Genomic DNA, 13,413 nt, shown 5'->3' with positions numbered 1-13,413 from the left:
TTAGAAGAATTTTGTTAGGTGGTTGAAAAATAAGACCCAGAGCAGAAATCAACACATCCTGAGCATATGGGTCAGGAGTGAAATCTTCTTTTCCCTATCTGTGCTCTTATTCAGATTAAACATCAGCATCTCCCTTGTCAGCCTTCCTCCTTAAGAGGAGGACAGGACAGATTTCAGACTTGTATCTAGACTGATCCCTTGGAAAAAAAAAAAAAGAAAGAAAAATTCCCAGTCATCTCTCTGACAGTCAGCCTCTCTCAGCTCAGGTCTCTCCAGCATCACAGCTGTACTGCCATCTCTCCTCCCTCACGAGGGTGCTACATCATCTGCAAGGAGTACAGAGCTTTCCTGGGAATGTCACCAGCAGGATAACTCTTGCACAGCACACAAGCCCTGGGACCACCTCAATCCACCAAGCTCTGCAGCATCCTGGGGTTGTTTATTCCCTCCCCCTTCCGATCTGCCCAGAAAAAGGTGGGTGAGGGGGCCGAAGTCTTCAAGGGATTAACACTTGGCAAATCCACGTGCTCTATTAGCAAGTCTGTTTGGCAGAAAAATCTGGGATTAACTAGGTTCTCATGTTTAGCATGGCAGTTCACCTCTGTTACAGTCAAATGGGGATAACCTTAAATCCCTGTGGGATGAAAGAGCCTGTTATCCCCTTCTTGGCAGCAGCCAAAACTTGAGCTCTCTAGCCAGAATCCCCACTGACAGCAGAGAGGTGTGTGGGGGATAAGGAAAGGGGGCCTGGCAGCATTCTCCGGGCTTAGGACCAGATGAAAACCCACCGTGTAAGCCAGGTGCTGCCGGGACAGGGTGACAGAGCTTTTGCTGGCCACAGTGACAGCCAGGAGGCAGCCCGGGGCCAGCTGCGGGCCGTGGGTGTCCAGCTGGGACACGTCCACCCGCAGCACCGTGGTGACCGTGGTGACACCGTCGGTGACAGAGATTTCCATGCTGTCCTCTGCCGCTGCTGAGCCATCGTGCACGTACTGCAGAGCGTTCCGGGTGACGTCCTCGTAGGTGAAGGTGTCGCCTGCCCAGGGAGGAGACACCAGAGTCAGAAAGGCTCTGCTCAGAGCAGGAATCCAACTCAAACTACCTCAGTCAGGAACTAAACTGGCATTTAATGCCATCCTGCCAGGGCTGTGAGTTATGAGGAAGTTTATTAATCAGCTGGCAAGACAGGGGAAAAGCTGTGACCTTCCCAGTTCCAGCGACTCCTTGCGATTCTCAAGGAAGGCACCAACCCTCCTTTTCTTCCCAGCTGCTTCCTGAGCTCACAGCTAGATAAGGCTTCCCTATGGATGCATCCTGGTCTGCCAGGGGCATCTGTCTCCTCCTGCTCACCTAAACCAGCCAGGCTGACCCCTCTCCTGCACTGAGGAAAACTCTTTGCTCCACTCACCTGCTCTCATGAGCTCCTGCACATCTGCGCTGTACTTGAGCACAATGCCGTGATGGGGAGGTTTCACCAGCTCAAAGAAAAGACCCTCAGGAGCTGTATCCGTGTCACTTACAGCCAACTGGATCCCTGTGCCAGGGAAAGAGAGCACAGCTGGTGTGAATGGAGCCAAAAAAGCCCCTGTAATTCAGTCAGGACAAGAAAGGTAAGTAATTCTGGAGCTGCCCTAGCCCAAGAGCTGCGAGCTCCATGGAAATAGTTTGTGCCCTGATGACGCTCAGGCTGTGTCAGGGAATTCTCTCCTAGAGTGGCTCTGAAGTGACCCCTGGGCAAGTGAAGCTAGGTCTCCTGGCAGTGAGCTGAGCCCCAGACCGTGCCCCATGCACCCCACTCACCGATGGTGGCTCTGCCCCCCTGGCTGACCTCCAGGAAGGGAGCTGCGATCTGGAAGACCGGAGGCTGCTGCTCAGCAGAGAGCAGGTGGATGACAAACACCATCTCCGGGCTCGTGTGCTCCCCACCAGACACTAGGCACAGACAGAAACCATGCCTGAGTGCAGGGTTGGGTTTGCAGGGGCCCTTCACCTGGGAAATTCACTTGTCTGTACAAAAACCACCATCCCACATCGCTGGCTCATCTCCCACCTTTGTCTGTGGGCACACACACACTTCATCTCTGCCAGGAGCATTTCTCTCTGCTCCTGACTCAGAACATGGACTTCTCCTTGCTGGGAGAAGCCAGAAAGCACATGGAAACAAGAAGGATGTGTTAAACAAGCAAGCAGCTTATCTGTGGCAATTAAATTGCAGAAATGTCTCCATGCTGTATTTAAAAAAATGAGAGCGTAAAACTCCTTGTTAACACTGGGGGGACAACAGGGATAAATCAGGCTTTTAGGACTGATTCCAGGCAGCCACTGGAAAAAGAAGTCTCTAGCAAGCTGCAGCTCAGCTTCTGTAAAACACTGCTGAGAACCAGACAAATCAATATTCCCCAGGCACATGCATTTCCAGAAATTCCTACTGAGCGCCCACAGGTGTGCCTGCAGCAGAACAAAGGCCAAGGGGCAACAGGCAATGGGAAGGGCAAAAGAAGGAAGAAACCTGCTCTGGCCAGGAAAGAAAAAGTGGCTGACATACCTGTGAATCGGAAGCTCACGGACTCCGGGAGACCTGGCGGGACAAACACAAGCACAGAGCGGCTGTGGTCAGGACAGGAAAGCACGCCTGGACGTGGACTCAGAGGATTTGGGGGACAGCAAGTGCTGACGTTGAACTGGGCAGAGCCTTTGCCCAGCAAGGAGGAGCAGCAGCAGTGCAGCTGGTGTCCCAGCCCTGCAGGAGCACTGCGATCTCACCTGCGAAGGAGAAGGCCGTCATCTCCCGGAGGTGAGGAGCGGCGGCCGGCGGACGATAAGCGATCCTGCCGTGGTTGATGTCGGCCTGGCTGAAGTACCTGGCTGGGGACAGAGGCCTGTCCCTGTGCTCCACCAGACCTGTGGATGCAGAGACACCAGCATTACCAGGAGGGCTTCATTACTCCATCGCTCCACCTGATTCCACAGCTTCCTTTGCTTTCCCCTTCGGGTACTTCTTTGGACCACTTCAAGAACAAGTCACACGGATGCAACTGCATGGAGGACGGGAGAAATGAAACAGAGATTCCTCACTTGGGCATTTCTTCACAGAACCTCTCACTTGAGGGTGGGAAACAGAGAGCCAGGGGACACAACATTCAGTATTATTCAGACAGCAGCAAAAAGTGTCTGAGCCCTGCAGCACGTTCCTAAAGAAGCCAAAGAAACGGGGTTAAGGAACAAGGTGTTTAAAAGCTAAGGAAAGAGGCTACTCCGAGGGAAGAAGGAGATGTGCTCAGAAACGTGGCAATGAACGCAGCAGCAGCAGCAGGGTCACTTGCCTTGCCCAGGAAGGAGAGGCACAGTCACGTTGTACAGGATTTTCTCACTGGGAACCTCCGGGTCTACAAAGGAGAGGTGATGGGGCTCAATCACTGTCACACGGTCCTCCAGCACCTCAATAAACACATCAGACCATGAGCACCAAGGCCAGAGACATGGGAAGATTCACCCAAAAATGCATTGAAAGAGAATTTGCTTTGCTCTAGTTAAATACAGGACAGTCCTGAGATGTGAAGGCCCAGTTGTGAAACCTGAACCTGACCCCCTGTCCCCTGCAGATGCACAACCTCCACGCTCACAGGTGGTCACGTTTCTCTTTTGGCCTACAGCAATTAAAAAGAGACAAAGGACAACCCAGTTTGATCAAGAACTCCCTCAATGAACACGTTTATTGTCTGTGGAGTTTTCTCCTATAGTCTGATGTGGCTGGACTGCATTCTCTTTTAAAAGAAAATGACTGAAAATGACTCAGCCCCTTCAGTTGCAATACAGAGGAACCAAAGCTTTCCCTTTTGTTTTAAACCTGACTAAAATTGCTCTGATCCTTCCATAACAAGATTATCATGAACCAAAGGCAGGCAGGGCCTTAAAGGAATTACAGTGCTGCTTGAAGAGACTTAAGTGCCCAAAACCAGTTAATTTCCACGTGTTCATGAACCTTAATCCTGCAGAATTAACAAATTAAAGTGCTCAGCTGGGTATGAAAAGCATCCAGCTCATTTCATAATCTTGAGCAAAACAGGGAGAGAACAAGCTAAATTAAGGATTTGAGCACTTAAATAGCCTGCTTTGGAACATGGAAGGTTACCAATATGGGGGAAGCAGGTTAACTTGATGGAAGAAAAACCAATATAGGCGTTGTATCCAGTTTAACAAAAGAGTCATCAAACTTCCCTTGGCCTTTCCCAGCAGCACAAGTCCAAGTCAAGACAAGAGGGATGGGAGGACTCAAAGTACTGTGCTTTCCTCTCAGCTTTAGAAGACTCACTCTGAAGGAGTCTGAAGATGAATGAACAGAGCTCCATCACACTGGGGTAGGGAAGTGGGATTTTCTGACAGAAAGATTGAAGGTTATGTTTCTTCCTCGCTGCCTCCAAGGCCTATTTGTCTCTCCCAAAGGTGGGACTCGCAGGTGGTGAGGTAAAAGGTGTTTTATGGCCCTATTGAATTTTGTGGGGAGTAATTAGCTATAAAGCCCAGTGCTGTGTGGCTCTGCCAGACATCTCTCCCATCCATTTTGTCAATAATGACAACAACAAAAAGTCAGGAGCGGGAAGATGAATGGCTCCAAGTAGCAGTCTGACCATGTTTCATTATCACCCAGGAAAGTTCACCACTATTTCAAACCTTGACAAGGCTGTTGTGCCACGGGCTTCCCACTAATCCCTCTCCACTGCTTCCTGTGCCCTTCCTGGCCCCATGGCTGGCAGGCAGAACGGGAGAAGCAGAGGGGACAGCTGGACTTCACCCATCACAGGTGATGGGAACACAGAGGGAAGGCTTGCACCACATCCTGAGCACCCACCAAACCGACGTGACACTCCATGTCCTCTTTCCAATCCAGACAGCCAGGGAAGGAACCACCTTGGAGAGACCCCTCTCCTGCAAACTGCCATTCCCAGAGCTGCAGGTTGGATCAGGTGGAACTACTAGCAACCCCCATTCATTATGGTCTAAGCCACAGTTTTTCCTCTCTTGCCATTCCTCCTGGCTTCTCAGGAAAGGGTAAGAATTCCATAAAACATTAATGTTGCTTCTCTTTCCCCCTCTCCTTTCCAGTCTGGACATTCATCACTTCTACTACTGAGTTTTTCAGCTTTTCATGGGTATACTCTGCACCCCCCAGCCCAGTTACTCTTCTCATCTGTTTTTTTCCCATTCCTACTCCAGCCTTGTGTGTGGTGGTGTCACTTACAGCCATGTGCAGAGAGGAGCCGAGGGAAAGCTGAGGGGCCTTGGGAGTCTGAGGCAGAACAGCAACGTTGAACACGTGGCTTTCCAGGCTGGTCTGTGGACTGGCAGAGCTGGACACCTGGGAAGGAAAGGTCACAGGAATGGATAAGTGAACATCCTGAAGCTTCATCTTTAGAAAATAAAAATGTAAGCTCTGATGAAAGGAACAATGTCATTTTAGCCATTTGCTGTACCTGCTCTGTCCTAAAACCAATGAAAACAACGTGTTGGCCCTGAAATGTCCCAAACCAAAGTTAAGGCTTGGACTTGGACAGGGGTGCCATGGTCTCCTGATGCGACCAGGTATTCCCAGCCCACTTTCTGAGCTCTCTGTACAGTCATTGCTGCTGCTCTGAGATACTAAACCCAAACACTCAACTCATGCAAAATGCATAGTCCATGAGAGGAATGCAGCAATTAAGCCAAAGATTAGCTTGTTCAACACTGACGCTCACAAATTCCTCGTTATCACTTATGTTAATTACTTTAGAAATTACCTTAATTGCCTCTGCTGTGCTACAGTAATTGCTTCTGCCTTGTAAACCAGATGTAACAAACACTGCGTGCCAGTGTTCACGTAGGCTTACTGAGGGCAGGCTCTGAAACCCTCCCAGCAAACAGCCAGGGCCTGTCTGAGCAATTTGATGGCTCTTAAACCTGTGGGGAGTGGGGATTTATTTCAGTCTCCCAGCTGCTGGGGAGTATTTCTACCTTTTGGCCCGTTTGCAAGACGGAGGGCTCTGAAGCCAAAATGAAATTACTACCTTAGAAACCAAGGGCTGTGTGGCTCTGGGGCTCACCAATTTTTAAAAAGGCGCTCGGAACGTTTTTCACTGGGTGTAAATATTCTGGGTTTTATGAGAGGGTGGTGTGTTTGCCAGAATGTATTCACACACACACAGCTGTGTCACTGTTGAAACTCAGCCTCGCAGGACACGAGCGGAGTCCCCCACCCAGAGAGCTGCCAGCTGGTATTTCCAGGGAAGGGCCATGTCCTGACAAGGAATACCTGGAACTGGAAGGAGTCACTCTCCACTTCGGCTCCAGAGTGCCTGTACCACACGATGCCGTCGCTGATGTCCTGCTGGGTGAAGGAGGTGGTGGGGGAGGCCGCTCGTCCGTCGGGCAAGAGCTGCCAGGAGCCCGCCGGGCCATCCGCCGCCATGGGCACCAGCAGCACCACTTCCCCTGGGAAAGGCAAGGGACAGCACAGGGCTTGGGACAGCACAGGCAGCGAGCCAAGGAGCGGCCAAGGCAAATGCCCAGCCACTCCGAGCTTGTTTCCACGTGTCCAGCATCAAGCGACAGAAATACCGCAGCAGAGCTCGCAAAAGCCATCGGCAGACATTGAGACATCCCGGTGACATTGGGATATCTTGCTAATTAATGCCATTAAACGGGCTGATAATCCTGCTGATTGATAATTAATCACTCTGGTATGTGAATCACCCATCCCAAGCTCTCCCATTTCATTTCCCCAGACCACCCTTGAAAAGCTGGAGCAACAAAAAAAAAGTAATTCAGCAAGATGCAATATCACACTTCCATTCGATCCTCCAACTCTGGGCGAAAATTCCTTTGTCAGTACCCTAATTACATTCCAGATCTTATGGTTTTGCTCATGGGAGTTCCCCCAAAAACCTAAAAATCAAATTCTATACTTTCTATAGGTATGACTATCTCTCCCATTAGCCACAGACTAAGTTAGGGAGATAAGCTTCCTGGATTCAGGACCAATTTTCCACATTTCTGTCTCTAACTTTTTCCCTCCCTTTCGGCAAAACAGTATTTCAGATAAAATTTTGGAGATCATTGATTTCTGCTGCTTCTTCCTGCAGCTACGAACCTGTTTATATCACTGCAATTAATCACAGCAGCAATAATTATGGTGCTACAAATACAGGATTATAAATTTTAGTTAGGGTTAGGCAGCAGGAGACAAGCTCCTCGGGGAAAAATTCCTGTTTTCATGTAAATGCTTATTAAAAATGGGAAGACAGACGTTCATCTGCAGAAAACTAAAGGGGGAATACAAATTAATTACTTCTCTCCTAAACTGCAAAACTCTCATTATCTCTGCTTCCATCAGGTGCTGGCAGCTGATGGAAACCAGCCTGTCCTCCCAGCAAAAGGAAATCAAAAAGCACATAGATGTTGCTAGAGGGATGCTCTCATTTTCTTGGGTCAGCAAATTAAATGTGCTATCATTTCTTAGAAGTGCACAACATGTTATTCGAAGACAGGGATTTTGTGAAGAAAACTGTGATGCTGAGTAAGAAAAGAGCATTTTTCTTTTCTTTCCATATTTCGTTTCCCTCCACATGACAACTCTTTTTCATCCTGTGTTTCTCCATTTATAGCTTGGTCACAAATCCCAGAACCTTCCACGCTCCCCCTTCCCTGTGCCCGGAAGATCCATCCTAAGCATGGGGCTGCTGGTGAAAGCCACTGCTCTGAGAGCTGAGCTCAGAGCCTCTCAGAAGGAATCTGGGGACAAGAATTATCTACAGATCCAAACCACATCACCAAATCCTGTTTTGGTCTGCAACCCCTTCCTCCGGGACAAATTCAGTCAAAAGTCACAGAATCTAGGGAATTCTTCAAACTGAGCTTCTGCTCAGCAGTTTCTGGAGGGAGGTACTGCTCTGTGCTCCTCAAGGCAGGCATTCACCGTGCAGGATTATCTTTGGGCACTAACACTCTGCTCTCTCAGGGCGGTGAGCGCGCCAGGATTCCACCACCACTGGAGGAACACAGACCATCAGGAAGGGCAAAAGTGCTTTGTTACTCTGCACAGCCGTGAGAGGTGGGAAAAGATGAGGTGAGCACACACAGCCAGCCCACCGTTCCCAGGAGCTATTCCCCCAGCCGTGCACACAGCACTGCAGGGCATTTACCGTGTCGGGGCTGCTCCTCGGTGATGGTGTAGGTGATGTCAGAGTCGCGGGCCCCGGGCAGCTCGGCGTGCAGGATGGTGCTGGAGATCTGCAGCATGCCTCCCTGGGGCACCCACACCAGGGAATTGGTCACCAGCCGGGGGCTCCTGGCACCCTGCAGGCGGGGACAGCAGGGAAAGGCTGACTGACACGCGAGCAACGGCAACGGCGCTTCCGAGGGAAAAGAGAGGGGCAAGGAGAGTATTCTGCAATTCCTAGGCATTCCACCCTGGTTGTCTGGCTGAAGAAATCTCCTGCTGTATCCCTCAGACCCCATTCCCAGCCTGGAGAACTGACCTCATCCTCTAATTCCTAATTTCCTGCTGCTGACCCTCAACTCAAGTCTCCCTCCATAATTTTTTCTTTTACCACCATTCTCATTCTCTCTGAGCATCCACCCAAGTCTTCAGTTACTTGGTGGGTTTCCTAACCTTCAAACTATTCCTGTGGCATTTTTTAATTTTTTTTTTTTTTTTGTCCAGTATTAATTTAAGCTTCCTGAAATGTAGATGTCAGCACTGGATTCCAGTAATAGTTTCACTACAGTTCCCTTTTATTTCAGTAACACTACTCTGGCATTCAAGGATTACATCAGCTCTTTTTGGCTCTAATTTGCTTTGTTGGGACAGGTCACCGAAATCCCTGTGACCTCTTCCATGCCACAGTCCCTTCTTATAAGCCAGCTGATGTAATGTGACTTCTCTGGTGGATTTCTGCACGTTCACCTTGAAACTGGCTCTGGCTGCAGCTCTCCTTGAACCGTGTGATCAGTCAAAATCCCGACTGCTCCATCTAAGGGATCACCTCCCTCCTCACTTGCTACTCCACAGAATCAGCCCCCAAACTGATACATGACTCACTGCTCTGTTCTTCTGCATCTGCCACAGAGGCAGGAGAGAGAGCTAAAAAGATGTTTGTGAAAAGGAACCACATTACAGGATGATTTCTGAGCTCCTTTTTGGCATGTCTGCTGTGCACCCACCTATTTGGTACTCTGATTACGCTGGGGGTTTGTTAGAAACATGGAAACCTCCAGCTCTTAGGTCACTAAATGACTCTGTGTTCCTTCACTGGCCACATCAAACCCATCCAGCACGTTGTGGTATCATTCCCACATGGCTTTCATGCTGCTTGTTAATAAGAACAGACTCCTGAGACAGCTCTTTTTGCTTGGTAATCTATTTAAAAAATATTTTTAACGTGTAAAAGTGTTTTCATCTACCTGCTCCCAGGCAGGGCAAGGTCAGCTGCCTTGCAAATACCTTGGAGGCCTCCCTTAGCTGGATCTCTAGAGGTGAGGGATACCCTTAAAATAAACATCTTTTGCCTTTTTTTCTGTGTTCCCCTTGGCCTCTCAGAAAAGAAAGGCTTCTATCTCCCTGTTCAGACTGCAACAGCAAAGGGTCTGTATGGGAAAAGCAGCCATTAGCAACCAAAGGGACTGGAAAAAGCCCTAAAAGCTGCCCTGCTGTCACCTCTGTGACCACCTTCATTCTCCTCTGCAGCCAAGTGCTGCACAGAGAAATGTGGAACGATAAGGAGAGACAAGGGAGCACAAAACAGGATAATGAAAGAAACCACTCTCAGCAATTCACCCTCACTGGCATTTACAAGAACCTGCTTAATCAGCCGTGGGGGAAAAAAAGGTGTTACCAAGACCACAGAGTGGTGTCCAAGCATTTTCACAGTCCCTGTGATCCTGTTCAGGCTCCTTAGGGCCATGGAAACGCTCTGGGTGAAAACCACAGGCAGGGCTCCTCTTATTCCAGCAGTCTAATACCAGCACCAGCCTTGAAAGCAATTCCTTTTTCATCCCCAGGCTGCTGTGTGAGTCACAGCACTAATTAACATTAATTACCACCATGGCTTTAGGGGAACCTGCAGGGTCCAGATGGGATCAGTGCCTCCTTGTGCAGAGCTCCACAGCCATACGGAATGCTCGCCAAGCTCCCTTCACACTGTCCTGCCAAGCTGCCCTGAAAGACACCTCCCAACAGCAGAGAGGGCCAAAGAGGGGCAATGCCATCTCCTCCTAGCTCCTTCCCAAGGGGTGGGACTCCAAGGCACTGGGTCAGATCTCGGCATAAAAGGCTGCAGACCGTGACCTTCTCTAATGACAGCTCTAATGACAGCTCTACTTTGTGCTACTCTTTCACATTAGTAAGGAATGAAGGTATCTTCAGCTTTTCTCCTTCTGCTTTATTACAGTTTATTACCTTTTATCAAGCAACTACGGACTTGGAATCAGCAAAGCTGAACTACTGGAGCCATCAGAGACCAAAAATCGGGCGACCCCCAAAACCCAATCAATGCACTACTTCCTCCGGCCGCTTACTCGGGCTTAGCGACACCCCAGGCACAGAGCGGCGCTCCTCCAGCCTGCCGGGGTTCAGGTGCCAGCACGTACCTCGGGAGCAATCCTGAAGTGGAGCAGGACGTTCTGGAAGTGGTACCCGTCGCTCACTTGCAGCAGAGCCGCGTCCTGCCGGCTGTCGGAGCCGTCGTGGGCGTAGCGCAGCCGCCCGCCCGCCAGCTCGGCCAGGCGCAAGGCGGCAGGGTCCCCGGGGGCCCCGAGCAGCCTGCCGTGCCGGGGGGGCTCCAGGACCGCCAGCACCACGTCCTGAGGGTTGTCACTGTCCCCCACGCCCAGCACCAGCGGCGACACGGTGCCGGTTTGGCCCCTGCCGACGAGGAGGGGCTCGTTCCTGAACACGTACGGTGCCTGCAACACAGAAGCAGCTCTGAGGTGTCTGCTGAGCCTGGGAGACTGGATCATGATCAAAGGCTGGAATTAAAGGTTTGGGGATAAGGCCATCAGCTCACTTCATCCCTAGAAATGTCCAGAGAATCACTCTCCACACCCTTTCCCCCAGTGGGCAGGTCTAATAATATTTAGCATTTAAACTGAATTAGTCCCTGAATCTTTAAAAGAAGATTCTCATGCCACATTAGACTTAAGAAATGCAAAAACTTGGGGCATTTATATAGCAAGCACCTGACTCTAGCTGATCTTCATGAGCCTTTTGAGATGACAGCAAAACCGGGTGTCTTCATCCTCAGTATTTATTTCATTTCCAACACTCCCCACAGCCTTACTCAACTTCTACCAAAGACCTTCTACCAGTCTGCTGGTTTAAATTAGTTCTCCAGTTCTTTGTCATCAAGAAAAGTTTTAATCTGCAGTGTCTATTGATCCCAATAAACATCATCTGCCATGGGTAATGCAGTGCCTCGGGAGGGAGGCGTTCCCACAGAGACAAAGTCAAAGCCCTGGGAACATCCATCAGGGGCCACCTCACCTGTGCACAGCTTCCCAGGGTTCTTAGGGATCAACAGCCAGAATTCCTATCATTACATTTCACTTATGTATTCTGGGGCAGTGACTGCAGCTCTTACTTAGGTGAACGTCCTACTGAGGCAGACAAGAGATTAGGCTGAGCCAAGATCTCAGCACCAGCCAGAATCAATATAAACACTGCAGGATCAAAACCCACAGTTTGTCTTGTTCTAAAGGACAAACCAGAGCACTTCTAATTTCCAGAAGTTAGGGGAATGACTACTATGGAATATGAATTACTCATGGGGAGGGTGGATGCTGAGCCAGGCTTGTAGGCAGGAAGGAGACAGCATTTCAAGAGTTCTGTCAAGTCATCTGGTGCCCCTCTGAGGATGTAAATGGCCTTAAGAGTAGCAGATGCTCTTTTGCACTTCAGGGGTCTCTATTTGCAAGGATATGCCAAGTAGTCACAACTCCTGATTGAGCTTTCCACACTGGAACAAGCTCAGTGCAAGGTGCAAAGCCTCCCTGGAAACCTGGAACCCATTCAGGTGCCTGTACCCTCCCTGGGGTGAGACCAACAGATTGTGCCATAGACTTTAAATAACAATAATTCAGGAGACACTTGGCAGTACCATCCCCCTGCCCAGAAGTGGTGAGAAGTTTAAGAGGCACACTTTAGCTAGCTCGTGCTGATTTAATTCCCAGCTGTCCCAGAACAGAGCACTGAACCTGAGTGTCAAAGCTCTCCTGCCATCAGGATCAATCCTGGCCCAATTGGCCTGCAGCAAGAGGCTGAACTGGAGCATCACCAGATCCAAAGGACAATTGGAGCAGTAGGGATTCCTCAGCCCTCGCTGATAATTGCTCTGTGATTGCACAGCTGCAACTCCCTGCACAAGCAAAATGACACAGGCCAACCTCTCCAGTCAATTCCCCAAGTCCCTTTCCTCCAGGTGACTCTTGGCCACCACCCCTAAGGAAGAGCTGAGCCAAATCTGCCTGATCTGAGCCCCTGCTCAAGTTCTGCCCAGCTCCTTTGTTACCCCTGCAAGAAACCTCAAATGGTACCAAATTTGGGGTTGTTTCCAGGCTTTGTTACCTGTGTGGAGAAGGCTTGAATGTTGATCACCTCAAGGTGGGAGAATGACTGCTGGTCACTGACCTTCAAGGAAAACTGTCCTTTCCTAAACAGGTCCCCAGCAAGCCAAAACAGAGGATAATATAAATTAATGAAGTACTCTTCCAGGACTCAGTAATGATAAGCACATTATATATTCAGCAAAAATGACTGGCTCAGTGACAGAAGCTTTAGCTCAAGTTTTCTTCAATTACATTTTTATAGTATTTTTTCCTGAAGATTCACAACAGTCACAACAGGCAATAAAGCACCTTTAGCTGTGTGATAATATACCCTCATCTCCCTTTGAGTAACGTTATCCACCCTGGATGGCATTCCCAAGATAAAGTGCCAATTCTAAATGCCAGCCGCTCGCTGCTAAAGAAAAACCTCGCTTATCCAGATAAGTGAGGACTTTAGGACTTGCCAGGAATTTTCCTTCCCATTTACTTTTCAGCGATGCCACCCAAACACCTTGAAGTTTAAAGTAACAGTATAAATAATAAATAGAGTCATATTTAGCAATAAAGTAGCAAAGACAAGATGCTCACATTTTGTGGTGACTACCAGGTAGACTTAAAAAAAAAAAAAAAAAAAAGCAGGAACATATGCCTGAAGTCTGGTGAACACCAGCTAACCCTTGGCAACAGGACACACTGAAAGTCTTCTTCAGATCTGATTCTGATGGAAAACCTCCCTGATTCATACAGCCAGAAATTTAGAGCAGTTCCACCCACGTCACTCTGGTGCCAAGGCTTTATGGTGATGCAAATCAAGCGTGAAATTTGGCAGGATGGCTGGCT

At 49.3% G+C, this 13,413-nt stretch overlaps 1 protein-coding gene across 1 annotated transcript in view; it reads right to left on the bottom strand.

The window, feature by feature from the left end:
• The window catches only part of FRAS1 (Fraser extracellular matrix complex subunit 1), a gene marked incomplete at its 5' end in the record, with an annotated part of 102,901 nt that overhangs the window by 22,609 nt on the left and 66,879 nt on the right, over nucleotides 1-13,413 (bottom strand). Inside the window, 11 exon segments of the mRNA XM_084204035.1 lie at nucleotides 789-1,036; nucleotides 1,409-1,534; nucleotides 1,801-1,932; nucleotides 2,546-2,578; nucleotides 2,764-2,901; nucleotides 3,324-3,438; nucleotides 5,240-5,356; nucleotides 6,287-6,465; nucleotides 8,175-8,328; nucleotides 10,621-10,935; nucleotides 12,593-12,677. Of these exon segments, the coding sequence (XP_084060161.1) occupies nucleotides 789-1,036; nucleotides 1,409-1,534; nucleotides 1,801-1,932; nucleotides 2,546-2,578; nucleotides 2,764-2,901; nucleotides 3,324-3,438; nucleotides 5,240-5,356; nucleotides 6,287-6,465; nucleotides 8,175-8,328; nucleotides 10,621-10,935; nucleotides 12,593-12,677 (1,642 nt within the window).

The sequence above is a fragment of the Fringilla coelebs genome (genome assembly GCF_963513975.1).
Source record: "Fringilla coelebs genome assembly, chromosome: 4".
Taxonomy (NCBI): domain Eukaryota; kingdom Metazoa; phylum Chordata; class Aves; order Passeriformes; family Fringillidae; genus Fringilla; species Fringilla coelebs.
Note: the sequence above shows the minus strand (reverse complement) of the source record. Positions and strands in the feature narration are given on the sequence as shown.